The sequence below is a fragment of the Stomoxys calcitrans genome, chromosome 3, assembly GCF_963082655.1.
Source record: "Stomoxys calcitrans chromosome 3, idStoCalc2.1, whole genome shotgun sequence".
In the NCBI taxonomy this organism is placed as follows: Eukaryota; Metazoa; Arthropoda; class Insecta; order Diptera; family Muscidae; genus Stomoxys; species Stomoxys calcitrans.
In genome coordinates, this window is record NC_081554.1 from 125,793,813 (window position 1) to 125,815,252 (window position 21,440).

Sequence of the window (21,440 nt, forward strand, 5' to 3'; positions counted from 1 at the left end):
GTTAACTTTCGAAGGAATAAAGCTAGGCGCTTGAAATTTTGCACAAATACTTCTAATTTGTGTAGTTTGGTCAGAATTGTATATGGGCCATACCGGTCCATGTTTTGATATAGCTGTCATCAGGGACGTGTCCAGGATGTTATTTGAGTGGGGTGCCCACCCCAATTTTTTTCAAAATCGAAAATTGCAAAAACTGGTTAAGATACCTTCAATTAATTTTTTTTTTAATTGTGGTCGCTGTTGTGTGCGGTGACATTTGGTCATAAAGTTAGAGCTGAATTTTGTACTGATTGCCAACACACTATTTATAGGCCGATCCTATATCTTTGCGAATATCTCAGTTTTATAATAAAAGTTTCGGCGAATCAGCTTCAGTATTTTGATGAAATTTTTTCATTTTCGTCGATTATTGTTCTCAAACTAGTTTTATGAATTCAACAAGTGAATGTTTCTGTCGGTCTATTGGTTTTAAATGACTCATTTCCATAAAATTTTACAGCAAACAAAGTGAAAACATTAATCAACTATAATTGTTAAATATTTCAAAAAATAAATTTTGACTAATTTTAATGAAGAGCCATCTACATTCTGCTTAATTGATGTCACTAATTTCTTCTTCGAACTTAATTAAATTCGATCAAAAATCCGTTTTTGATAGAAAAGATGTCCGGTAAAAATTGCATCCAACTGATGTCGTATATGCCTATAATTTCCACAATGTCTTTATAAGTCCTAAAGTTTTCCTATTTTATTGGAAATACACGAAGAGATTTCTACGTTATTACAGTTGTACACTATTTTCTTTCTTTGCCGACTAATTAATGTCAAATGATTAAGCTCGTGTTTCACAATGAAAATTAATTTTTTTAAGATAATAGATTTTATAGATAGAATAGAATAGATTTTAAAGCAAAAAAACTTTCTGATTTCATTCATTAGGGCATTCCCATTATTTTTGATAAATTTTAAAAACATTCTTGTTATCTGTTCCCTAATGGAATGTTCATGGGTAAATTTGCATCTGCATCAGCATTTGTTATGTTATCGGCGATATTTTTGTAGTTTTTCAAAAAAGTAATCGTAAAAAAAACACGGGTGTTTCAATGTGAAACACGAACTTAATACCCACCTCTTTTTAAACCTGCATTCTGACTCGTCGAATTTCATTAAAGATTTTCGTACATCTTCTTATAAATAGAAATCAATTTGTGTTTGTTTGTAGGTTTGTTAGTATGTTTGTGTGTTCCTTATAGACTCAGAAACGGCTGAACCGATTTTCTTGAAATTTTCATAGATGGTGCATAATGACCCCGTGGTGCAAATAGGGTACTACATTTTTTGATATCGGAAGGGGGGGGGGCGGATCCTCCCCCTTACCCTAATTTTCGAAAACGCCAGATCTCGGAGATTGGTGGTGCGATTTAAGCGAAATTTTGTGTGCTCTCATATAGTGCCCTAAAAATAAAAATTTGGTATCCAAATGTCGGATGGGGTACCTAGGGGGGCTGCCCCACCCTAAAACTTACCAAACATACATTTAGACCAACCACGACAATATGGGATTCAAATTAAAGGTATTTAGGATAAACAAGTAAAAGCGTGTTAAGTTCGGCCGGGCCGAATCTTATATACCCCCACCATGGATCGCATTTGTCGAGTTCTTTTCCCGGCATCTCTTCTTAGGCAAAAGAGGATATAAGAAAAGATTTGCTCTGCTATTAGAGCGATATCAAGATATGGTCCGGTTTGGACCACAATTAAATTATATATTGGAGACCTGTGTAAACGCAGCCAATTCGAATAAGAATTGCGCCCTTTGGGGGCTCAAGAAGTAAAATAGAGAGATCGATTTATATGGGAGCTGTATCGGGCTATAGGCCGATTCAGACCATATTAAACACGTATGTTGATGGTCATGAGAGAATCCGTCGTACAAAATTTCAGACAAATCGGATAGGAATTGCGACCTGTACAGGCTAAAGAAGTCAAGATCCCAGATCGGTTTATATGACAGCTGTATCAGGTTATGAACCGATTTGAACCATACTTGGCATCATGACAAAACACGTCTTGCGAAATTTCATTCCAATCGGATAAGAATTGCGCACTCTAGAGGCTCTAGAAATCAAGACCCAATATCGGTTTATATGGCAGCTATATCAGGTAATGGACCGATTTGAACCATACTTGGCACAGTTGTTGGATATCATAACAAAACATGTCGTGCCAAAATTCATTCAAATCGGATAAGACTTGCACCCTCTAGAGGCTCAAGAAGTCAAGACCCAAGATCGGTTATATGACAGCTATATCAAAACATGGACCGATATGGCCCATTTACAATACCAACCGACCTACACTAACAAAAATATTTGTGCAAAATTTCAAGCGGCTAGCTTTACTTCTTCGGAAGTTAGATTGCTTTCGACAGACAGACGGACGGACGGACAGACGGACGGACATGGCTAGATCGACATAAAATGTCACGACTATCAAAAATATATATACTTTATGGGGTCTCAGACAAATATTTCGAGTAGTTACAAACAGAATGACGAAATTAGTATACCCCCATCTTATGGTGGAGGGTATAAAAAACGTATCTGATATCCAATTGTCGGACCAAGTGTAGGGGGACCACCCCAACCCCCAAAACACCCCTATATCGGACATATTTACCGACCATGGCAATATGGGATTCAAAAGAAAAGTATTTGCGAGTTGAATACGAATCTAATATCTAAATGTGGGACCACGATTCTGGGGGTCCACCCCTTCCCCAAAAACACCCCCAAACAGGACTTATTTACTGACCATTGGAATATGGGGCTTGAATAAAAGGTATTTAAGTGTAGAATTCGAATCTGATATATGGAACCAAGTGTTTGGGGGATCGCCTCTCATCACAAAACATCCCCCAAAGGGGTCAAATTTACGACCATAGCAATATGGGGCTCAAATGAAAGGTCTTTGGGAGTAAAGCACGAATTTGATATCAATATTCGGGAAAAGTGTCTATGGGGTCACTCCACCCCCACAACATCACCCAAATAGTATGTATTTTCTGACTATTGCAATATGAGACTCAAATAAAAGGGATTTTAAAATTGAACACAAATCCGATATATATTTTCAAGGCCAACTCGCTGAATGGTCAAGAAGTGCAATCGAGAGATCGGTTTATTTCGGAGCTATATCAGTTTATGAGCTGATTTCGACCATACTTGAAAGGTGTTGGAAGTGGAAACAGAACACCTGATGCAAAATTTCAGCCAAATCGAAAAAGAAGTGCGAACCATAGAAGCTCAAGAAGTCAAGATCCGAGATGGCTTTATATGGATTTAAACCATACTTAGCACCGTTATTGGAAGCAAAAGGGCAAGATTTATTGTTGAGAACGATTTATGGTCTGGCGGGATCATTGCACCTTACTTTTTCGCAAATAGTTTGGAACAACAGTTGCGGTGAATAGACTGCGCTATCAAGAGATGATTAATGATTTTTATGGTCACATTTGGATGGTATTGGACAATGTTTACTTTCAACAAGACAGCGCAACGTGCCACACATTATCTCTAGAAGAGGCGATCACAATAAGGTGTACGCCAACAGCCAGCCTGCGCGGTATCACTTTTTAGACAAACAAAAAATAATGAATAAGAACTGGTATGCTATTGGAGCTATATCAAGACCATAAACGAATGCTGAACATTGTAGAAGCCATTATGTAATATTTCAGTTCATTCGGATAAGAATTACCGGATCACAACCTGATATAGCTCCCATATTAACTGACTTCCCTATAATAATATTGAAGCCATAATTCTTATCCAATTTGGCTGAAATTTTGCAGTGACTTTTTTTATGACCTTTGTCATACGTGCTAAATATGACCTGAATCTCTCCACAACCTTATTCAAGCCAAGTATGCCCTGAATCGGTTCATAACCTGTTATAGCCCCAATAGCATTGCAATTCTTATCCAATATCCATTGTTTGTCAATACATTGGGCAAAGAACTTAATATATGCGATCGAGGGTGGCCGGCCGAGCTTAGCACGCTTTTACTTTTTAATTTTTTTTCTTGTTTCGCCTTGAAATATTGTTTTAAATTTTCGTTAAATATAGTTAAACTATAAGAAACAAAGATTGCGAGCCCTGTATCTAGCATACTATAAGAGATAGCCCCATATTCCCATGAGGCATTCTTTTGCAAGCATTATCAAACAAGGAAACAAATTTCAAAATCGGACCACAAATGTGCCTTTCACAGTCCGAACAAATTTTGTAGGAGTCATTCTTATACCCTACACCACTATTATAACCTAGTGCATTTGTTTGTAACACACAGATGGAAGAGAGATAGACCCATTGACAACTACCACAATATCCGAGAAGTTAGATATAGCACCCATTTATATGTTCGTCCGATTTTGAGAAATATTGCAATTAAGTGTTAATTTGTTAATCGAAAGTTACAAAAAATCCCTCCTGCTAAATCTCGTAATTTCGATAGTACTGGTGAATTTCATAGAAATCGGTTCAGATTTAGATATAGCTGCCATATGTATATCACCCGATTTTCACTTCTTGAGCCACTTCAAGCGTATTTATTGACCCATCTGGAACAGCTCTTTCCTCGACGACTACCCCAATATCTAAGAAGTTAGCTCGAAATCGATTCAGATTTAGATTTACCTCCAATATATATACATTCGTCCGATTTTGAGAAATATTACAATAAAGTTCTCATTTGTTAGCCGATTCTATCGTAATTTGACGTTCTTATAGTTTTCGACACTACTGCTGAGTTTTATAGATTTAAATTTAGATATAGCTGTCATATATGTATATCGCCCGATTTTCACTCTAAGAGCCACTACAAGCGCATTTATTGACCAATCTTGCCAAAATTTTGCACAACGCTTTCCTCGACGAATATTTAAGAAATCGAAATCGGTTTAGATTTAGATGTAGCTCCCATATATATGTTCGTCATATTTTGGGTAATTTGCATCAATGTTGTCATTTGTCAACCGAAGTTATAACAGTTTGAGCATATATGCTCGAAATTTGATACGGATTGTTTAATAATACATCTGAAAACATCCGCCTTGGTCCATCGAAATTGGTTCAGAATTGGATATTGATTACACATTGTACTTATAGGGTAGGTGTAGGGTATTATACAGTCGGCACCACCCGACTTTTGCACTTCCTTACTGGTTTGGTTTTTTTAAATTTGTGATTGGGCTGTAGCATGCACCAGTATTGGGGCTGTTGTGCACCCCTCACGGGATAACTATGAGCACCACACAGGCCTCAACTTTAAGCCCCAATTTGTATGATGTTCATCGTTTTCACGGGACAGTGCGAATAGTGGAAATCTTCATTTTTATGCGGAGTAGCTGCTAATGTGGCCGCGGGGAGTCAACGTTTTCGAGACGAGGGTCTCAGTGAGGGGTCAGGTGGCACTGACTCTTACCTAAATACTAAGTGCCAATGATACTCGAGATGACAAGGCGAGTTATCGGCGCCTAAAAGTAACCAATGGCCAAAATCTGCGGCTGTTTTCAAGTTAGGGGCAGCAAGAGGCGAGCGTCAAATTTTTGAACAAGCGGCTCGCGACACCCTGGGATACATGTGAGATCCCACAAAGCCCATGCGGTTTTGGCGCCGGGCCAGTAACCCGCCCTCATGTAATTTCAATTACTCTGAGAAACAATGTAAAAGGGTGCTAAGTTCGGCCAGGCCGAATCTTATATACACTCCACCATGGATCGCATGTCGATTTCTTTTCACGGCATCTCTTCTTAGGCAAAAAAGGATATAAGAAAAGATTTGCTCTGCTATTATAGCGATATCAAGATATGGTCCGGTTTGGACCACAATTAAATTATATGTTGGAGACCTGTGTACAATGTCAGCCAATTCGAATAGGAATTGCGCCCTATGGGGGCTCAAGAATTAAAATAGAGAGATCGATTTATATGGGAGCTGTTTCAGGCTATAGACCGATTCAGACCATATTAAACACGTATGTTGATGGTCATGGGAGGATCCGTCGTACAAAATTCCAGGCAAATCGGATAATAATTGCGACCTCTAGGAGCTCAAGAAGTCAAGATCCCAGATCGGTTTATATGGCAGCTATATCAGGTTATGAACCGATTTGAACCTTATTTCACACAGATGTTGAAAGTGAGAATAAAATACGCCATGCAAAATTTCAGCCATATCGGATAAGAATTGCGCCCTCTAGAAGCTCAAAAAGTCAAGTCCCCTGGTCTGTTTATATGACAGCTATATCAGTTTATTAACCGATTTGAACAACACTTGGCACAGTTTTTGGATATCATAACAAAACACGTAGTGCAAAATTGCATTCCAATCGGATAAGAATTGCGCACTCTAGAGGCTCAAGAAGTCAAGACCCAAGATCGGTTTATATGACAGCTATATCATGTTATGGACCGATTTGAACCATACTTGGCACAGTTGTTGAATATCATAACAAAACACTTCGTGCAAAATTTCATTTCAACCGGATAAGAAGTGGGCACTTTAGAGGCTCAAGAAGTCAAGATCGGTTTATATGGCAGCTATATCAGGTTATAGACCGATTTGAACCATACTTGGCACAGTTGTTGGATATCATAACAAAACACGTCGTGTAAAATTTCATTCTAATCAGATACGAATTGGGCACTCTAGAGGCTCAAGAAGTCAAGACCCAAGATCGGTTTATATGGCAGCGATATCAAAATATGCACCGATTTAAACCATACATAGCGCAGTTGTTGAAAGTCATACCAAAACAAATCGGACCAGAATTGCGCGCTCCAGAGACTCAAGAAATCAAGACCGGATCGGTTTATATGGTAGCTTTATCAAAACATGGACCGGTATGGCCCTTTACAATCCCAAGCGACCTTCACTAATAAGAAGTATTTGTGCAAAATTTCAAGCTGCTAGCTTTACTCCTTCGAAAGTTAGCGTGCTTTCGACAGACAGACGGACGGACGGGCATGGCTAGATCGACATAAAATGTCGCGACGGTCAATAATATATATACTTTATCGGGTCTCAGACGAATATTTCGAGTAGTTAAAATTTTTGACTTTGTTCATCTTGTTCATCTTGCTAAGTTCTTTCGATTCAAAAAAAAAAAAAAAACAATCATGTGATTTGATCTTTCATATCAAAAGTATAAGTACAACAATATAAACGATCCTAAAAATGGTATATATTATGCGGTGTCCTAATGTCAAAATATGAAAATACAATATGTTTTCTGTAAATAAATCAAATTTCATCAAAATCAGGTCACTTTTGTGGGTTTTATCGAATTTTGCCCAAATTTTTCCTTTTTGGTCCATATAGCGTCGCTTTAACTATACCGCAATGGTGTGACCTGCTCCTTCCCTCTCCCTGTTCTCCTTTTGCCATAAGTTAAGCAGCAGTGGCTGCCTCACACTTAATCTTAACGTCTATGTGTCGGATATATAAAATAGTCTTCAATGCCATGGTGGGCGTGATACTCATCGCTCCGCCTGCCAAGACAACATGTTTTCTAAACCTGTTATATTATCCTTATATTGCACTTTTAATCCACCGCAGTTCACAGAACAACTGAGGCATAAGTAAGTATTAGTCTATTCTCACTCCTTCAGGCCCTATTCCGAGCATACGGGCCGTCTACATAATGCGCAACATCTGTGATGCTTCTCGGTACGCTCCTGAGTATGACACTTCCAACTGAGTTTCCTCTCCAAGATCACTCCTAAGATTTGACGTTGTCAGATTTTGAAATCGTTCTATTAAGGAAACGTGGTTCATAAAATAGGACCACCTTTCTCGTGAACAGCCAGATTTCAGTCTTCTATGGGTAAGCAATGAGACTAGAGATGTGAGTGATTTTTCACTCACTCACGCCCACGAGAAAAAAATGTTACTCACGCACGACTTTTTTATGTTGACTCAAGTTCACGCACGCTCACGAGGCACTCACGAGGCACTCACGAGACAATCACGATAACCGATGCACTCACGAGTCACGGTTAATCAAATATTTTCCATGAAGCGAAGATTTTTTTTTTTCAAGCGTCCCAAATCATACAGCATTTGAACGTACGTATATTAATGTATGTATAAAATGTATCAGCCCTGCATAACCACTTCTTTGTTCTTTTCCTTTCTTTGCATCTGTAGACAGATTCGTACCTTAAAATACTGTAAGATCGACATTTTTTGTTTTTTTATTTGGTGAATCGTGAGCTTTGCGTGAGTGAATCGTGAGCTTTGCGTGATGTTCTCGTGAGTCGTGATTAGTGTCTAGAGCATAATTTCACTCACTCACGAAGAATTTTAATTCAATCGCCGTCACGCACTATCACGTGATTAGATTTGGATCTCACTCACGAATAACGCGTGACACTACAACTCACGTGCATATCTCTAATTGAGACCCCTAGTTCTAGCCCAGTCGTATGCCATCTGCAAGACCCTTTCCCCTAAGAAGTTTTACAACCCAGCATCCGTAATATGTTATTTATGATGGTCTTCCATAGGAGCTGTGATAAAATGTCCACTGTGGCGTGCCTTGCGACACTTCCTCTATTTTTCCTATATTTTTATCATGGAACTGAATACCAGTAATGTGTACGCCTTGGTATCGAATAATTCTTCTTCTCATACACAACCTTGTAGGTTTCAATATATGTAGAAGATTTTATTTACAATCAATTCTTATCCATGTAAATATTCTTATGTCATTTCTACAAAGCACCTATGTGTAATGGTGTTCCATATTCCACGTAGAGTTCCAATGTTTTGCCACTTATTGTCTAAGCACAGGGTCTTATGGACACAAGAAAGTTTAGTGAAAACTTGAAACTTTTCAACGTATTGCGAGTATATTCAATCGATCGAATACTGTCTCGATTTCGGTAGTCGGGCATGTCTTTATCGATTCAGAGTGTTAAGATGATTACCTAACTCGGTGGCAGATCATGACTATGATGTACTGCAAATGTGAATCGGCATAAACATGAATCTATTTTTCTTTTCATTTTTTTTAATTCTAAATGGGACAAAGAGTGGTATTAGGATAAGTTTATAAGTTTGCATTAATCTATTTATGTACTTCCGTATTTTTTTCTCCTTAGAACTGGTTTTAACTTCCTTTGGGACAAATAAATAGTTTCTATCAAAGAAGTGTTTTTGTTTTGAATATTAGTTTATTTAAGGTTCAAAAATGCATTTGAACTTACATCAAAAGCCGACATATATCTTGCGAATATTTCAATATACAATATACATGTATATACGAACTTCATAATGATGTGTATTGGTGTTATAGATACTACTGTTCCTTTTTTAATCTGCATCGAAGAGTAACAAGCGGTGGATCAAACGACTTTATGGGAGTTCACATACAAACATTCCCGCATACATGCCTACATATGTACATGTGTCAATTCGAGCATATGTACTATGTATTGTTATTGTTTGTATGAATCGAATCACATAAGTATCACATGAATATTAGGGTGGTAGCAAAAGGAGTGACGTCTTTAGTATATAGGAATTCAAATATCCCTACTGCTCCATGGTTTTAGGTATAAAAAGTCTAGGGATGCTTAAGGCCCCTTTCATGCGCTCAAGACGTTAAAAAAAGGCATAAGATATCGTAAGAAGTGTACCGTGATCAATGCTAGAAAAGCATTTAACAGCCAATATTTCAAATGCAAGGACTTCCATTTGACGTATTTTACACCAAAAAAATATCAATATCATTTATAAAAGTCAAAGTGTGTTTGTTCGGTGCGAACTAAGAGCGCCGTATCCCTCTCAAAAAACCCTGCCCGAATGTTTTGGAAGAGCGTGTTTTTTAAATAAAACCGAAAGTGTTTTTTTGCTCGGTATAGACGCCGCTTCTCGGAAATCCCCATATCCAAAAAGCTCTTCCCCCCTCAAGCACATCGCTATTATGTGGACTATATGGAAAGTGACCATAAATTTTGAAGATCGGAATATATCAGCGTTATATCGTAATCATCCTTATACCCAATGTACAGTAGCCTTTCAAACATAACTGCACTCAACGAAATTTGTGTTTCAAAATAGCAAAATTTTTTGCTAAAATATTGGTTTTATTTCAATTTATTTTATAGTATTTTATTTTTTTTTTACCGTCATTCTATTTCTAACACATCGAAATATGCGTCTGAGACCCCATAAAGTATATATATTCTTGATCGTCATGACATTTTAAGTCGATCTAGCCATGTCCGCCGTCTGTCCGTCCGTCCTTCTGTCTGTCGAAAGCACGCTAACTTTCGAAGGAATAATGCTAACCGCTTGACATCTTGCACAAATACGTTTTATTAGTGTAGGTCGGTTGGGATTGTAAATAGGCTACGTCCATGTTTTGATATATCTGCCATATAAACCGATCTTGGATCTTGACTTCTTGAGCCACTAGAGGGCACAATTCTTATCAGATTTGCCTGAAATTTTGCAGGACGTTTTTTGTTATGACAACTGCGCTAAGTATGGTTGTTATCGGTCCATAACGTGGTATAGCTGTCATATAAACCTATCTAGGGTCGTGACTTCTTGAGCTTCTAGATGCTCAATTCCTATCCGATTTGGCTGAAACTCTGCACGACGTGTTTCGCTCCGACTTCCAACAATTGTGCTAAATATGGTTCATAACCTGATATAGCTGCCGTATAAATAGATCTTGAATCTCGACTTCACGGGAACGCGCAATTCTTATCCGATTCGGTTGAAGTTTTGCATGAGGTGTTTTGTCATGATTTCCAACAACTGTCATAAACCGATCCGGGATCTTGAATTCTTGAGCCTCTAGAGGTCGTTATTATTATCCAATTTGTCTGAAATTTTGTGCGACGGATCCTCTCATGACCAGTATGTTATTATAGTATGAATCGGTCTAAAGCCTGCTACAGCTCCCATATAAACTGATCTCTCAATTTTACTTCTTGAGCCCCCAAAGGGCGCAATTCTTATTCGAATTTGCTGAAATTTTTCACAGGTCGCCAACATATAATTTAATTATTGTCCGAATCGGACCATAAATTGATATCGCTCTAATAGCAGAAGAAAATCTTATCTTTTATCCTCACGGACGTTTTCATCCATTGTGATACCACAGGAACAAAAGAAGGAAGATGCCTTCTAGATCTTACCGTTGAACCATCCATATCGTTTTAAAAAGCTCAACAACTTGCGAAAGTTCACATCCGCTAAATCAGACAGCTTCTCAAAGAAATGAGAACCTAAAGTAGAACTCCTTCTGACTGCCAGTGCGGCACACACACACACAGAAGGTGTTGTATATTCTCTTCTTCCTCGATGCACTCACAGCTTCTGCAAGCCGTTACTGGCAACCTTCAGTCTGTCAGCACGTTTTCCGATTAGACAGTGACCTGTCATGATGAACACAATGACTGAGAAGTCTGTTCTAGCCAGTGACAGCAATGCGGTAGACCTCTTCGTGCCTAGATTAGGCCGCATAGTTTTGAAATGCTCACAACATCCTCTTTGTGACCATCTATCATTCGTTGCCCTTCGGACCTGGCCTTGAAAACTTCGCTTACTGTCGCTAGAGGGTAGTTCCTAGTCTCGCAAGCTCGTCCACTTTACAATTCCCCAGAACAAGTAAATTTTGAATTGTTCATCGATTTTGTTGAACGATCTGCGACAGTCGAGGGCAGCTTTTGTGTTTAGAAGTACGTTCTCCAAACGTCGTTTTGATATTATATTTTAGCCATTCCACTTCTTCCTTAATTGCAAGGATCTCCGATTGATACAATTTTGTAGTGGTCGGGTAACTTTTTCGGTATGACCAGTTCTAGATCTTTAGGGTACCTGGTCGGTTAGTTTGGAACCATCCGTATATAGGTCTATGTAACTTCTTCAGGAATAGTGGTACAGTACTTTTATAAAAAAAAGCGGCTCAGGAAGGGTGACATCCACACTGCCTGGAACATAGGTTATTGTATTAAGGATAACGCAGTGTCCGTAGCCGCCACATGATCAAAGAGAAAGCTTCTATAGCCTCACGACGGTGGTCGCTGCAATTTTTCCAGCCACAATGTCCAGAGGCATTACATGTTGCATTAAATTCAGTGCATCAGATGGTGTCGTACTCAGTGCGGCTTTGGATCGCTTGATGTGCCGTCCACCAGACCACAACACCATATAGCATTATAGGTCTGCCAACTGCAATGCATGACGCGCGCCCTAAACCCCCAACTTTTGCCAATGACTCTCTTGCAGGTGTATAGGACAAAAGTTGACTTTTTTGCCACTTCCAACTTTTGGGTCTTAAGTTCAATTTCCCGTCCAGCAAAACACCCAGATATTTTGCGATTTCAGTCAAGGGAACATTCTCCCTAATAGACCGGTGCTACTGTAGGTTATTTGTATCTCCTGCTGAAAAGAACTACTTCTGTCTTGCCCGGATTTACGCCTAGACCAATTTCGGTAGCTCACTTCTCTATTGCTTGTAGTGCTTCCTGAAGTATATCTGTAAGAGTGCTGGGAAACTTTCCCCTAACCGCAATTGCCACGTCATCAGCATACGCGACCACTTTTACACACCTTTCTTTCAGAGACAATAATATATTCTTGTTGGCTATAATCTAAAGTAGAGGAGACAGTACACCTCCTTGAGATGTTCCTCTGCTGACACATTTTTTAGATCCTCAAATTCCAAGCCGGCCGTAATTCGTCTTTTAAAAAGTACAGTCGAATCCGCCTAATTTATTAAAAAAAGAAGGTTAGTTGAAAAAACTCACTTAAATTAATTTATTTTAAGAACTTTTTAACATAACACGCTTGACTCCGCTTAGTTAAAAAACCGTTTAACTGTCTATCGAAAGCACGCTAACTTTCAAAGGAATAATGCCGCTTGAAATTTTGTACAAATACTTCTTAATAGTGTAGGTCAGTTGGGATTGTAAATGGGCCATATCGGTCCATAACCTGATATAGCTGCCATATAAACCGATATTGAATCTTGATTTCTTACTTACATCTTCTGATACAAAGGTAATGTCTAGTACCTCCTGCCTGTTCCTGGTTATAAAGTTCGGTTGATCCTTTTTATTACAAATCGCCCGATTGCAACTTATAATATATTTGATGAGCAGCTCACCCCTTTCGTTGACATCGGAACTTCCCCATATCTGGTGATAAGCCTTAACATCACTTCCTTTAATGAGGAGGCTTCAACCAGCAACTAAAGGATTGAAAGAGGCACCTCTGAATCGTGTGCCATATGTAGGGAAGCCAGCCAGTAATGAAACTTATTTATTTCAAGGCTGGCTACTACTGGATCTTCAGTGCTTAGCGGCGGAAAAGAAAAACTCTTAGACCGTACCCTTGTGTGGTTTAAATCTCAAAATTCTGAGTCCACGAAGCGTGTGGATTAGAACCATTCAACCTCAGGAGACCGGACACTCGCGGTGTGGACAATTCCTCCTTAGATGCTCCACTAGCTGCTGCTGTCGAAGTACCGTTCTGCCCTCCCCTTTGGTGCACACCTTGAGCCCAATCCAACCGGATGACCCACTCACACAGGGCTTGTCGGTTCCTCTTTCGACGCCTTCCTCTCCTATTCCGATAGTGGCAGGGGGACTAATTTACCCCAAGCCTCTCCATAAACCTGAGAGCTATGCGCCTTTTATTATTCCAATCTCTTAAAGAACGTATTAGTTTGCCAGAGAAAGCCGATGGCCTTTGGTCATATCGGTAAAACTTGGACCAGGTGCCTTCGTCGAAAGCCGCTGCTGACAAGTCATCTGTCGTGGAGCCTTGCGCAACCGCTCCAACAGTAGAGGTCTCAGAAGCAGACAATACGCAACGGCCTGATACCTCCACATGTTAGGTCTTTGGAGTCCATTCTAAGCCTACTACGGGGCTCTTCATCTGCCGCTGCACTGTAAACAGACGCAGATAATCAACCGCCTACTGGATAGCACTATCCTTGAGTGATTTAAAATTCTCTCCAAAAATAACTACCTATTACGAGATACAGAAATAATAACCATACGCTCCACTCGAAGCTTCAAACAAGAACATTTCTTATGTTGGAAAAAATAGAAGTCATAGTTATTTCACCCGATTCATTCGGGGAAACAGCTAATTTCGATGAATTGAGTAACACAATGTTCCAGTGTTACAATGCTCCAGTTGTTTATGTTTTTGTAACTTAGATAATTGGTGGTAAGTTTAAGTGCCACCCTAATGTATACGAGGAGTTCTACTTACACATGTTCATATGTATATGTCGTTTGTCTGTCGCTCATGTCTTCTTCCTAAACAATAAACAAAACCTTCAGTTATACACCAACATTTCTCAACATTCGTCACATCAAATTTGCGTTGTTTTTAGCCAAAGAGCACAATTACCGCCACTGTTACCATTTTTATAGACAGAAATTCTTTTTTCTATGGATTAGGAAGAATATGAAAATCTTCGGCTATTTTGGATGTCCAAGATTAATGTGGCTGAGTATTGGATAGATTTGTAAAGCAAGTTTCTACAAAAACTGTATGATGCGAAATTATTTTCCTTATTAATAAGAACAACATTGAATAAAATTAGTTATATAGTTTACTATTTGTACTCTACACCAATGCTGTGGTACAGGATTCTGTCCGCTTGTCCGTCCATCTGTCCGCCCATGTTAATTTTTGTATAATGTAAGGTTGCAATTTTCATCTGATCGTCTTCAAATTTGGTACAGACATCTTCAAGTCTTATTCATGACGCTGCGTTTTTCTCTTTACGTTGCTTCAATAATTGTTAAAGTTTGTTTTTATAGAACCGTTGTTTTACAGAAGGAGGAGGGCATAAGAAGTGCGCTAGAAAACTGTTTGCTTGCTTGCCAAATAAAGTGCCATTTATGATGGGATGAATCTCCTCTATTATGTAAAAGATGAAGAAAATTGAGCGGGATGCAGCGGGTGTGAGGATAAAAATGGAGGTCTGAACGCAAACATGATGGTGGATAAGCACCAAATGTTTATGAGGTCCACCTCGAAGTAATGCAAGAGCGAGGAATTAGTCCCACCGGATTATACTAATGAAGTCCGTCATATGGCGAGACTACGCTTGTCAGTTAAGAAACGTGCTATGTTAGTACTTCTTTAGAACCAACAAGTAAAATGGTGTTAAGTTCGGCTGGACCGAGTTGTATCTACCCTCCACCATGGATCGTATTTTTCAAGTTCTTTGCACGGTTTCTCTTTATAGGCAGTAACTAAAACGATTTATAATAGGTAATCCCTTATATGTTTTATTTGCTTGGATAAGAATTAGCGTGTATTTTGTTTAAATTTCTTACAATTTGGTCTTTTTGTCGATTTTAAATAACACAAGATAAAATATCTACCTAAATCATATTTATGATATTTACCAAAAAATATACCCCAAAAATTATTAAAATGTTCATAAACCTATACGAAATTCTTTTATTATGGCTTTGAAGATGATAAATTTGAAAAGTTGCAATTTAAAATCAGCAGACAGTGTTTGTTGATGTCAGCAAACTTATTTCTATGGATGTATAGAACATATTTGATCAACATTGCGTATGATGTATGGCGTATTGGGGCATAAAAATCATATGCACTCAATTACAATTAATGTTTAGTGCCGTGTCAGAGATTCTCCCCAAATCAAAAGAACTTTTCTGAAAAACAATATGAGGAACCCTTGGCTTGTCCTGAAAACACAATTCTTTTCTAAAGGATTTCTGATGTACAATTTGGACATATTCCGATAGAGATTTTCCATATTTTTCAAATACATTCAATTCAATAAAAATACTTCAGTTATTGTTTTAATTCTTCTTTCATTTGAGAATACAATATCCCAATTTTTTTCATGCAGTCTTGAACATGTCATCAGGTATATGGCGACCCCCGTTGTGCATACACTGATTAAGTTGATTTTTGAAATTCGTGCGTGTCCACTTTTTGCATGGTCAAACCACATAATCCATGGATTTCAAATAAACCCCTAAAATGAAATCGCAGGGACTCAAATCTGGAAAGCGTGCCGGACACTGGAGATCACGTGTGAAAGAGATGAAAATGCGAAATGTTGTCGCATATATCCATTGAGTCCCGTGCTGTGTGTGTTGGGGCTCCATCTTGCTGAAACAACAGTCTTCTAAGGTCTTGATGAAGAATTCGTCGAATATTGGTGTCAGAAATTCCCATAGCAATCAAATGTTTGCGAGTCAAACGCCGGGAAGAACGTACAACAGACTGCCTCAATCTTTATATTTTTTCCGGTGTTCTGATGGCCCATTGAAGTCCATTTATGGGTTTAGCGACACTTCCACACTCCCGAAATGAGTTAGCACACGACAGAATCGAATTACCGCCAGGAACGAGTCTGTGAGGAAGAATTTCAAAGCTAGTGCGGTAAGACACTTTGCGTAGCAAAAGTGAGCGACCTTTAGAAAAGAAGCTCTCGACGGCTAAGATTCTCGTGACAGCAATGAACACCACACAGATCGAACCTCAAAGTTCCAGCCTGTGTAGTGCTCACAGCTTTCCGGTGCCGGGTATGAGTGTTACGTATTATAAATGTAATTAGAGTTTTATCAACAAAAAATTATATTTTTCTAACGCTTTAGGAATTTAAAGCAGAGGATCGGTTTATATTAGTGAAGGTCGGTTGGGATTGTAAATGGGCCAAATCGGTCCATGTTTTGATATAGCTGCCATATAAACCGATCTTGGATCTTGATTTCTTGAGCTTCTAGAGGGCGCAATTCTTATCTGATTTGGCTGAAATTTTGCATGAAGTGTTCTGGTGTGACTTCCAACATTTGTACCAGGTATAGTCTATATCACTCCATAACCTGGTATTGCCGTTATATAAACCGATCTCCCGAATTGACTTCTTAAGCCTCTAAAGGGAGCAATTTCTATCCGATTTGGCCGAAATTTTGCACGAAGTGTTTTATTTTGACTTTGAACAACTGTGTTAAGTAAGATCTATATCAGTCTTTATCCTGATATAGCCACCATATAAACCGATCTTCCGATTAGACTGCTTGGGCTTCTAGAGTGCGAAATTCTTGTCCAATATGGTTGAAATTTTGCATATGTCGTTTTGCTGTGACTTCCAACAACTGTACTAAGTATGGTCTAAATCGGTATATAATCAGATATAGTTGCCATATAAACCGATCTCCCAGTTTTACTTTTTGAGCCTCTGGAGGGCGAAATTATTACTCGATTTGCCTAAAATTATGGAGGTGGAGTTTTTCTATGAACTTGGCAAATACGATCCATGGCGAAGGCCCGGCCGAACTTAGCACGCTTTACTTGTTTTAATTCATAAATACGTGCTTCAGAGATTTAATGGCTGTCAGGTAAGATTTTAATGCCAATGTTTTTTATACGCACTACGCACAATGATCAGATAACCTTCTCGATATGACTAGTCCTAGTGCTTCAGATTTGTAATGGGGATGAGCAGGAGACGATCGAGCACCTGCTCTTATGCGGGTCTACAGTGGTACAGGCTTACCATCTTATTGAGGCGTTTCATATCCAATCTCAGCGAACATGCTGATGCGTCTCAGGGGAGTCTCATCAGATACGTGGATAAGACGTGATACGCGATGAAATTTCCAACACGCTGGCATGCATACGCAGATCTGGAGCACCGTTGAGTGTGGGCTTAAGCTCCGGGGAAGTACTTGCATAGTGGAGTGATGTATAGGCGCTTGCTCCCTATTCTATTCATCATCCTTTGCTTACTAGGGTGTCATAATGGGCCGTACTGCCATCCGTGTGAACTGACCTTTCGGTGTGGATTACCCAACTAACCTTAACTAAAGGGTGATTTTTTTGAGGTTAGGATTTTCATGCATTAGTATTTGACAGATCACGTGGGATTTCAGACATGGTGTCAAAGAGAAAGATGCTCAGTATGCTTTGACATTTCATCATGAATAGACTTACTAACGAGCAACGCTTGCAAATCATTGAATTTTATTACCAAAATCAGTGTTCGGTTCGAAATGTGTTCATTCACCGTAACGTTGCGTCCAACAGCATCTTTGAAAAAATACGGTCCAATGATTCCACCAGCGTACAAACCACACCAAACAGTGCATTTTTCGGGATGCATGGGCAGTTCTTGAACGGCTTCTGGTTGCTCTTCACTCCAAATGCGGCAATTTTGCTTATTTACGTAGCCATTCAACCAGAAATGAGCCTCATCGCTGAACAAAATTTGTCAAAATTTGAACACATTTCGAACCGAACACTGATTTTGGTAATAAAATTCAATGATTTGCAAGCGTTGCTCGTTAGTAAGTCTATTCATGATGAAATGTCAAAGCATACTGAGCATCTTTCTCTTTGACACCATGTCTGAAATCCCACGTGATCTGTCAAATACTAATGCATGAAAATCCTAACCTCAAAAAAATCACCCTTTATTTAGAACAAGTGAAAGTGTGCTAAGTTCGGCCGTGCCGAATCTTATATACCCTCCACCATGGGTCGTATTTGTCGACTTCTTTTCCCGGCATCTCTTCTTAGGCAAAAAAAAAGTATAAAATAAAAGATTTGCTCTGCTATTAGAGCGATATCAAGATATGGTCCAGTTTGGACCACAATAAAATTATATGTTGGAGACCTGTGTAAAATGTCAGCCAATTCGAATAAAAATTGCGCCCATTGGGGGCTTTAAAAGTAAAATAACCGATTCAGACCATAATAAACAGGCATGTTGATGGTCATGAGAGGATCCGTCGTACAAAATTTCAGGCAAATCGGATAATAATTCCGAACTCTAGAGGCTCAAGAAGTCAAGACCCAAGATCGGTTTATATGGCAGCTATATCAGGTTATTGGCCGATTTTAACCTAATTTTGCACATTTGTTGGAAGTCGTAGCAAAACACGTCCTGCAAAATTTCATTTCAATCGGATAAAAATTGCGCACTCTAGAGGCTCAAGAAGTCAAGACCCAAGATCGGTTTATAAGGCAGCTATATCAGGTTATGGAACCATTTGAACCATACTTGGCACAGTTGTTGGATATCATAACAAAGCGCGTCGTGCAAAATTTCATTCCAATCGGATAAGAATTGCGCACTCTAGAGACTCAAGAAGTCAAAACCCAAGATCGGTTTATATGGCAGCTATATCAAAACGTGGACCGATATGGCCCATTTACAATACCAACCGACCTACACTAATAAATTTCAAGCGGCTAGCTTTACTCCTACGGAAGTTAGCGTGCTTTCGTCAGACAGACGGGCGGACGGACATGGCTAGATCGACATAAAATGTCACGACGATCAAGAATATATAATTTATGGGGTCTCAGACGAATATTTCGAGTAGTTACAAACAGAATGACGAAATTAGTATACCCCCCAACCTATGGTGGAGGGTATAACAACACCATGTTCATAGCCGCCTCATGACCTAAGAGCAAGTTCCATTAGCCTCACAGCGATGATCGCAGCAATCTGTGTAGGCACAATGACCAGATAGGCAAACAAGCCATCCTTTAAACTCGACATGACATTTTTAACACCACCATATTAAAACGTAAATTGTAAAAATTATAATCACTTTATAGAAACAGACAGTAGATAGTTTTTGCAAATCTTAACGGCCCCCCGTTCATAAGATCTTTCATCATTTTGTCCTGCGGCCATTAACATAAACTAAAACTACTACAAATTTTCCATTTGAATTTGAGGAAATCTGAATAGTACACAACCCATTGCAGTTCTTTAAGCATTCTTTTTAAACGATTTTCAATAGGGTAAGTGTGATTTGGCAAGACCTGTTATCGTCTACTTATCACTCCATTTTGAGCAAAGGTTATTAATGTTAACTAAGTTACCGTTAGAGAGGTTTCATATATTATTCATAACATGAATTTCGAGGGAGAAGTGATCGCAGAGAACATAAATCAGATGTTGTTATTGTGATACTCACATTACCGACGGCACATTGCAACAGCCAATGATGCAAACTGTGAATCACAGAGCTGCTGTGGTAAATTCTTTAAAAATTTTAAACGAAACAAACATTTTAGGCGATGTGGCAATGGAGCTTACACAAGTGTCAATGTTTCAATTCAAACATGATATACTTCGTAGTAATTTAGCATTATGTGAAATATGCAACATTTCAAGATTGCATCTAAAACCTTTTAATGATATTGCACTTGTTTATGTTATGTTTCATCGCTGTTATCTTTGGTTCTGCATTTTTTATTTAATTGCTTTTACAACTTTCACACAACTTCTCATTATTACTGTGGTTACTTATCTGAAACTAACCCTGCATATTTAACTCCACTTGTATCACAAATATGCCCAAATTGTTCAATTCTTTCAAGTTGGCGGCAACGACGGCAAAGATGAACCAGGAACAAAAACAAAACAATAACAATTTCCAAAAACAAAGTGAATGAGAAGAACAAATCAAAGAGACAATCAAAGAGCAATGGGCAAATTTTCGGGCCAACAATGAATGAATGAAATCGCGCTAAGAATTGCTCTCTTGACGCGATCGCGGTTAAAATCACACTGTGGTGAAATTAGCGATGGTGGTGGCGTGGCCCCCTTTTATTCATATTTGTCGCACATGTTGCATCAGATCAGAGTGGGCTCTTCCAGTTACACGCGGCCAGCCAGTTGATAGTTTTATGTTGTGTGCATTTCGCATTGCGATTGTCTCTCTCCACTTGTTTTTGATTTTACAGTATCCGATGGTAGCATTATTAAGCCTTATTCTAATAGGTATGACAAAACCTTAAGATTTGTCTTTTTTTGAGAATGAATGGATTTGGGATAATAGCAGTAAGGAAAGACAAACGTAGGGCCCAGCCGACTATATAATCGCCTACAACACCAAATCTATATACTACTTCTAAAAGACAGAATCTATATCTAAATATAGTCAGACTTTTATTTTTAACATATATTTAAATATCGAAAAGAGCTTTTCTTACAATCTTAATTGTGGCTATTGCAATCTTGAAGGCGTATATTGCTTAAAAGATATATAATGTATATGGGGGCTATATGTAAATCTGCACCGATTTAGATGAAATTTTGAATCTACATTGGGGAGGTCAAATTAAGTGCTTAGTACGTGTTATGAATTTCGAATTTATTGATAAACTATTTATATCACACACATTTTCAATCAATAAATTTAAGTTAAAAAAGAATACTTTATTTAATTTTTCTTTTGAAATTATCTACAAAGTATGGTTATAATGGAAACAATAATACTAATATGCCCTTACAATCCTTAATGGAATGTTCCTGGGTCCATACTTGGTTTGGTGTGGAGACCAAAGTGGAAAATTTCCGCCAAATCGGATAAGAATTGTTTATCTGT

General features: G+C 38.6%; 1 protein-coding gene across 1 annotated transcript in view; it reads right to left on the reverse strand.

Moving 5' to 3' along the window:
- LOC131996132 (uncharacterized) overlaps nucleotides 1-20,759 on the reverse strand; it is a 212,053-nt gene extending 191,294 nt beyond the window's left edge. The window contains exons 1-3 of the mRNA XM_059365583.1: nucleotides 20,686-20,759; nucleotides 20,372-20,620; nucleotides 20,025-20,091 (exon numbers count right to left, since the gene is read on the reverse strand). Of these exons, the coding sequence (XP_059221566.1) occupies nucleotides 20,025-20,091; nucleotides 20,372-20,620; nucleotides 20,686-20,759 (390 nt within the window). The remainder of the gene's footprint in view (nucleotides 1-20,024; nucleotides 20,092-20,371; nucleotides 20,621-20,685) is intronic.
- Between the last annotated feature and the right edge of the window lie 681 nt (nucleotides 20,760-21,440).